General features: G+C 34.4%; 1 protein-coding gene across 1 annotated transcript in view; it reads left to right on the forward strand.

Moving 5' to 3' along the window:
* Positions 1–7,835: 7,835 nt before the first annotated feature.
* The window catches only part of spi1a (Spi-1 proto-oncogene a), a 6,755-nt gene continuing 6,131 nt past the window's right edge, over positions 7,836–8,459 (forward strand). Inside the window, exons 1-2 of the mRNA XM_019068371.2 lie at positions 7,836–8,066; positions 8,304–8,394. Coding sequence (XP_018923916.1) covers positions 8,028–8,066; positions 8,304–8,394 — 130 coding nt within the window. The 5' untranslated portion in view covers positions 7,836–8,027. The remainder of the gene's footprint in view (positions 8,067–8,303; positions 8,395–8,459) is intronic.

Consider the following 8,459-nt stretch of genomic DNA (forward strand, 5'->3'; position numbering starts at 1 on the left):
GACAACTGTCACATCTTCCGCCGAGCCCATATCATCCTAAACCCGACATAACAGCACGATACATATGCTGCTGGAGCTCTAAACAGACATGTTTGTGCTCCTGCTGCTGCTCGCTTGGACTCGGGATGAAGGAGGACCAATGCCGACACTGATGATGAAAGCGCTCGGGATTCGTCAGACAGCAGCTGTTATGCCGCTGTTTCCGTAAAGGATTTTCGGTCGAATCTTAGAAACGTGTCCGGGTGATATTACACACCATATGCATATATTTGCATGGATAAAAGTGCAAAAAGATTAAGTCTAATGTAGGACCTTTAGAGATTTTTGACATTAAAACTTTTTTTATTATTATTATTGTTATTATTAAGCTGTTTGGCATTTTGGCATTTTGGCATTTATTATTATTATTATTATTATTATTATTATTATTATTATTATTATTATTATTATTATTATTATTAATGGATGGTGTTTGTGGTATTAGTAGTAGTAGCAAAATTTTATTCAGATTTAATAAAAAAAAAAAAAAACCTTAAACAATATAAAAATAATATATTTTACAAATAAAATGCATTTACAAACTCAAAAGTAACAATGTCTTTATTTGTAAACAGTTTTGCTGGAATAGAAAATGGTCTTCCCCAAACTATTCCCACAATAGTGTAAATCTGTGAAAACACTTAGACATCAAGTTGATTATTTTTTTCTAAAACATAATTATACATTTTCTCTCAGACCCCAAACAGAACAGGATGATTAATCTTTAAAATCTACTGAATTTTAATAAACCGTATTCATCTTCAGCTAAGACCCAAAATCTGCATCTCATTACCCTGAAAGACTGTATAATTTATCACACTGATAGAAATTTTTTAGAAGCATCAGTGCATCAAAGAAAATTTATATTTTTCGACCATTTCTAAAATCTACTTTAACTTTTGTCATAAGAGTGATCAAAAGAAACCCAAAAGAAAATGGTCTTCCCCAAACTATTCCCACGATGTAGAATTGTCCAAAATGTTGAATGCGGAAGCATTAAGATTTCCCTTCACTGGAAGTAAGGGGCTGAGCCCAACCACTCCATCCCATGCTTGGCCATTGAAACCCATTATCTGAAGCTCCGGCCGCACAGTTTTTGAGATGATATAGATGTGGCATTCTATCACAGTACTACACTTGAATTCACAGAGCTCTTCAGAACGACCCATTTTCTCACAAATGTTTGTAAATACAGACTGCATGGCTAGGTACTTGATTTTATACACCTGTGACAATGGGTCTGATTAACCCAAATTCAACAATTATATTTTTTTCAATATAGTGTATGACCAGAATGTATTGTTCTGAGAGTCACCCATTAGTGCAACTGTATGCATTATGAATCTACCCAACTAAATAACTGAAAAAAACTAACTGATGCTTTTTTTAGCAATACTACTGCTACTACTATTCAAGTCAAGTGAAGTCAAGTCACCTTTATTTATATAGCGCTTTTAGCAATACAGATTGTGTCAAATCAACTGTACAGCATTAATTAGGAAAATAGTGTGTCAATAATGCAAAATGACAATAATAAACACTGACTACTTGTTGTTGTTGTTGTTAGATTATTGGTCACTCTCATGTCAGTTCAGAATGGTTACACTGCTCTGGTATACATGAGAGAGTATCTTTACCAGTTTGTGCCAGTAACAGGATAGCATTGCTCATCTAAAACCAAATAAGACCATCTTGGAATTCAAGCTGGTCTAAATTAGTCTAATTTCAGCAGGGTACAAAGCTTCAGCACCAGCAGATGTGGACATATACTGTACATGATGTACTCTCTATAGCCAGATGATGGAGGTAGAGCATCACTACTGCTCTCCTTGGCATGTTCAGCATTTGCAAACTGCATATCGGATCACTACAGCTGAGCAGTGGTCCATTAGTTTTTAGCTATGACTATCAGAAATTCTTCATGCTCTGAAGATTGTCATTGAGTACTATGGCACTTAATTTAATGGGTCTTCACTTGTTGTTTTTAGCATATTTGCTCAAATAATAATAATAAAAAAACTCATTTTCAAAAACTATTTATCTCTGTTTAGAGTCCCTGTATATGGTATTTGGAGAAAGTGTATATTGGTTAACTGGTTCTTTAAAACAATTTAATTAAATTATTTTTACATATATGTTAGCACATGGCACAATAAAAAATATTTCAGAACAGCTTTATAAAGAATAGTGCCTCATAGTTCCCAGCAAGCGGAGGACAATAAAAAAGAAAAACTTCCCAGGATAAAATAAAATACAGTCAAAGTAAGCAGCTCTGGGAGAAACCAACATCCAGTTGGGGAATCCCACCTCACCTGACATATTTCAACAGATTAATAAAACATGCAGGATTAATAATGAGAAACATCCTCTTTTGGTGACAGACACTGGTTAAGATCTGAAACTGAGTGAGATAAATGCAGATTAAGAGGAGCTGTGGAGTTGAGAATAGGGCAAGGCCAGAGCCAGTGAACCTCAAAACTGGTCTCCTGGAGGTGTGCTTAGAGAAACAGAAGAAGTTACTTAAGTGTCCTCTTAGATACTGATGTAAGAAAAATGCTATAGAACTGGACAAGTAAGCAGTGGAAAGATGATTGGAATGTACCCGACATTACAATGTAATAATCAGGACTAGTTATGAATGCATTCACTACTTTATCAGCATCATAAATGGAAGAGAATGTTCCATAACTAACCATAACTGCTCATGTGGAAACTGTTGGTCTAAAAAAAAAAGGTCTTACGGACAAAGATTATAAGTGAACTGTTTTGATTCTGGAAATTACTTAATATTTTGTGTTAAGTCTTCTTAATGTAATACACCTATTAAAAAAAAAAACACTTAACAAATGTAATTTTATCTGGAGGAAAGCTGTGTGTTAGTTGTGAAAAGTAATGACATGATGTCTAATAATAACACCAAAAGGGAGCATGTACATAGAAAGCAACAAAAGGCCCAAGACTGAGCCTTGTTGCACACCATACAGTACCTTGTGTTAAGTCAGACAGCTCATTTACACAAATAAAATGATGTAGTTGACCAGTACATAGACCTTTTTTCTGAAGAACTAGGAAATAAAAAGTTCTACGTGGAACTTAACAATGTTCTCCTATGACATCATGCTGAAAAATGTATTCCACGTGAATTTTTTTTTTTTTTAATTGCACATGGCAACATTTAACAGGTGTTTCCAGTGTTACTGTAAAATTACTAAAGAATCTTACTTGATTTCCAGTATGAATAGATTTCATGTATGTTTGTGAAAGACCTGAAGACGAGAGCAAGCGAGAAAACCTGCTCAAACGTGTGACTAGTCAGAGTGCAGTGTGGTTATCATGGCTGTAGTGGCTGTAACCTACAGGAAGTTTGTTCACAGAGATAATAACCAAGACAGCCAGCTGTCACATCATTTTTGTTACGGTCATTCCATTTGATTCATTCATGCATTGTATGATGTATAACTTACATTTAGAGAGTCATGTTTTTTATATTTGTGGAAGCCAAGTTAGATCATTTTAAAGTACTTAAATAAGGTACAAAATAAATTTGCGAGATACCTGAAAAATTGCCTTAAAAATAAAAATATTTGTTTTTTTTGTTAGTTAATTTTTTTCAACAAATGGTCAGTAATAGTAACTTTTGAACAATAAACGTTGATTGTCAACCTCAAGTTGTCAGATTAAACATTTTTGTATAACAGTTATGTTTTATTTGTGTTATGGATAAGGTTTGCAACATTTTTATCAATAAATTTTGGGACATGTTTAAATTCAGTACAGTCTTCTGGTTTAAGTGATTTTGGAATTTTCTGGGGGGGGGGGGGGGCATTATACATAATTAAAATAAACAAATAAATAAACAATAAATATAAATATAAAATATAAAAACTTCCCCAGAATGGATAGAATGGTTCCCAAGATGGTTAAAAAAATTATCCTAAATTTGGAATCACATCTGAATAATTTCTGTTTGGGTGTCACAATTTTTATGCAATGTTCAATTTTATATAATGGAGGACAATCATGTGGTTAACAGGTTATGCACCAAATGCAGGATGCAGATAAACTTGACATTTTTTTGGTAAATAAATTCCAAAGGCCAAAATTTTGTGAACAAGTGTGAATGAGCAACTTTTTATAGTAACAATAACATTGTTACTGGCAATTTTTCAAACAAACAAATAGCCTCTAATGCTTTTAAAAATGTGTCTACCTGATTTGAATATTCTGAAAGATATTTCTTTACTACATTTTTTCAGTTGGTTTATTACATTTCTAGAATCATCCTTACCCAGTGGGCAATTGATGATGAAAAGATATCAAATTGACATCAAAATTAACATCAAAAGAACAGATCAATAAGCAAATCAAACTCACATCAAAAACCTGATATGATGTTGATTTGATGTAAATTGAACATCAAAAATATTGGCCTACATATACATTAAACCAATTCCTATGTGGAATTAACTTTCTATTTTCACCCAGTTACCACTGGAAGAAATTGCCATCCAAACTGTATTTAAAATGATGTTACACCATTTTGATCAAGTCTTGACTAATATTTAAGGTGAAATTGATGTCAAGGTGCCAGTTGGGTAACATATACAAACCAATAAGTGCATTTTTCAAATCAGTTTGTACAAACAGCGCTACACAGTGTTGGATTACCTGCAAAAACCTCTCATTTTCTCAAAATCCATCTCTCAGAAGTATTTATGTGAATAAACATTTATGTGCCATCAGAATGATAAGTCATTGTGTAATTGTTCACAAACAAAGATATGAAGCATTACAGTAATAATACTGTATTAAATTACAGTGCACCTTGACAAAATACCTGTTCTGTCTAGGAAACATTTGAATGACTGAGGAAACAGTTGTTCTCCCAACATTCAGCTGTACTTTTTGACCCACTTTGGCAGACAAATGTACATAATCAATTGCATAAATGGACTAAAGTGCTAGAAATTTGTTCAGAAGAATGAGAAATTGATTTTATGATGTGCACACCTGACTAGATGATATAGAGGTTGAACAAGATCATTTTATTGTGATCTGAGAAAGGTACCTAAGCGACCGTCAAAGGAAAGCCTTTTGTGAGTGATTACTGTTAACAATATATACATCTAAGTTGAACTTTTATCAAGCTGAATGATGGTGTTGTGGCTGTTGTCCTCTGTAGAGTGAGACAGTTAGAGAGCTCCTCAGGACTGTTGTGCAACAGAGACAGTGTGTGGTGTGTGAGTGTGTGTGAGTGTGTGTGTGTGTGTGTGTGTGTGTGTGTGTGAGAGAGAGAGAGAGAGAGAGAGAGAGCGTGTGTGTGTGCAGATGTAACGGACTTCCTGTGGTGCCTGAAAATACCCTGCAATGCACTATTGGGAAAACATGAGAACGCACAGACTCTCAAAACACTCGGGTTCCCGCTCAGGAGTCACAGTGCACTGGTCAGCTAGTTAAAAACAGTCCTATCAAAATACAAAATCAGAACCAAGCATTCAAGAGGACATTGAAACATCTGATTTATCCTCATTAATCTCATTAATCACACCAATTATATTGTTTGAATCTTCATTAAGGGATTTTTTAAATCCAAAAATAAACGACATTCAGAGTACTCAACTCCAGAAAAGAGATGACATTACACAAGTGTCCATAAAAGTATCTCACATTCAGATTTTGGGGAAGTGAATGTGAAAGCTCCAAACTTCCCCATTTACATTGTGTGTGTGTATGTGTTTGCGTGTTTATGGAGTGTTTTCAATAAGCCTGTCACATATTTAAAGTATTCTATTCAAAATAGATGTTAGATAGCCTGTAAACACAATTATGTAGAAGCTGCTTAGACTTATTTTGAAATCACTTTAACTCAGAAAATGCCAGTAAATGTTTACAAATAATTACAAAGAAATAGCAAGTAACAAATTAAATATGACATTTTGAAGTAGAACAACTAAAATTGTATTTTCTTCTTAAACATACTTAGCCTGGGGGGGGGTGTATACAGACAGATATAGGATAGATAAATGCACAGCTAAACAGATAAGTTTTGAGTCTAGATTTGTAATGTTTTAGCACATCTGATCTCTTCTGGAAGCTGGTTCCAACTGCGGGTGGCATAATAACTAAAAGCAGACTCCCCTTGTTTTGTGTGAACCCTTGGTATTTCTAACTGACTCGATCTTAATGATCTGAGTGCTCTGTTAGGTTTATATTCAGTGAACATATCTGCTATGTATTAAGGTCCTACAGTAGGTCATTGAGTGTTTTATAAACAAGTAAAAGTATTTTAAAATCAGTTCTAAATGTAACTGGAAGCCAGTGTAAGGACCTGAGGACTGGTGCGATATGCTCAGATTTTCTGGTTCTAGTCAGAATCCTGGCAGCAGCGTTCTGGATGAGCTGCAGCTGTCTAATGGTCTTCTTGGGAAGCCCGGTGAGGAGACCATTACAATAGTCCACCCTGCTGGTGATAAAAGTCTTGACTGGAAACAAAACATGTAATTCTTACAATGTTTTTTTAGATGATAGCATGCTGATTTAGTTACTGCTTTGACATGACAACTGAAACTAAGTGAAACTTACGGAAACTAAGTCTCCTGACTTGATTTCTGTTGTTAGACCCCTAGAGTCAAGAAATGCATTCACCTCGAGAACTTCATCTTTGTTTCCAAATGCAATGACTTCAGTTTTTTCCTTGTTTAACTGAAGAAAGTTCTGGCACATTCAACTGTTAATTTCATCAATGCATTGGCAGAGGGAGTCAATGGGGCTGTAGTCATTTGGTGATAAGGCTAGGTAGATCTGGGTATCATCAGCATAGCTGTGATAGGTGATTTGATTCTTTCTCATTATTTGACTTAGTGGGAGCATATACAGGCTAAACAAGAGCGGTGCAAGAATTGAGCCTTGTGGGACTCCGCATGTCAGATAGATAGATGAATGGATGGATGGATGGATAATAGGACTTTAATTTTATTTAGTTATAGTTTTATTCAGTTTTATTTATAATGAAAATAAAATAAAATAAAATATATTTTTTAAATATTTTCTCAAAATTTTTTCCTCTTTTAAAACGATACCAGAAACACCTAATGTGAGTCAAGTTTTGCATATGAAAATCCAGGCCAAACACAGAATAATGCATTTGTCTATGCTGCAATAGTAGTTGCTTCCTCAAAACCTGCGATAACAGTGTGATGCTTTGATTAAAAAGGGAACAAAGCTCTCTCAGAACTTCACTTTGGGTGAACGCCGAAGTTTATGATTCTCAGACAATAGCAAATGTAAAATTTTCCCTCTGATTGACTGACTCAAAGCCACAACATGGCCTAACAACACATGAACACAAAAAATGACAGTTTTTCTTTAGATTTGCCCATACTATTACAAATACAAATTTATTGTATTACACAATAGAACAAAACTGCAGAAACTGGTTTATAGAATCCATTATTAAGATCTTACAACACCCTGAAGCAGTGAAAATAGTCATATTTTCTATTTAAGAACAGAAAGTTTGATGTACTTTTATCTAGGCAAGCCTGGAGTGTGCAAACAATTTAATTAATAATCTTTCTAAAATTGGTCAAATGTATCATTTGTAAATTTTACTCATTAATAATTAAAACATATAATCATCTAAGAGACACACATAAAGCCAACCCATCAACTGGATCATGATTGGCCGAAATCCCTTGACAGTGTCCTAAATAAAAATTCATGAGTCGTCGCCACATTTGACCAATCAGAGTCCAGATCCTTCCGTGAGGTCATCTTAATCACTTATGGGCAATACAGGAAATTTAGTCTTTCTCACATCAGGACAGTGAAGCTGAAGGCAGAAGAGTTTGAAAACAAGCTTTGACGCATTTGTGATACCACAGTACAGCGCTCTTGTGAAGTAATTTCCACGTTATGCAATATTCTGTAAACAGGTGGGAAACTGTGAGATAGACGCCACAGAAGAAGATATATGAGGGAAGGGCTTCATGTTGCATTACAGAATGGAAAGCTGTGTTATTTCACCTGTGAGTACATGAGAGATTGCATTCTGTTTCAAACATTTGAAACTTTTCCAGGCAAGCCTGAATTTTTATTATTTTTTTTTAATTATTATTATTTACTTGCCTTTTTTGTAATTTAGTAAGTTTTGTGTAAGTACAATTTTGTGAATCTTTATATAAATAGGTAAAAAGCAATATGGGGAGAGAAAAGAAGAGAGAATCTGAAAAATGAATGAATTTGATGAATTATTTATTTTTCAGTTGTCAGAAGAATTAATTCCGTATGATCCAGATGCTCGGCCGATATATGACTTCTACCCGTATCTCAGTACTGACCCTCAGACTCATCCTGGTGAGTTTGAAGTTTTTTTTTGTTTTTTTTTCGTGTGTGTGTGTGTAAGTGCATATATATATATA

Source organism: Cyprinus carpio, chromosome B25, assembly GCF_018340385.1.
Source record: "Cyprinus carpio isolate SPL01 chromosome B25, ASM1834038v1, whole genome shotgun sequence".
NCBI lineage: Eukaryota > Metazoa > Chordata > Actinopteri > Cypriniformes > Cyprinidae > Cyprinus > Cyprinus carpio.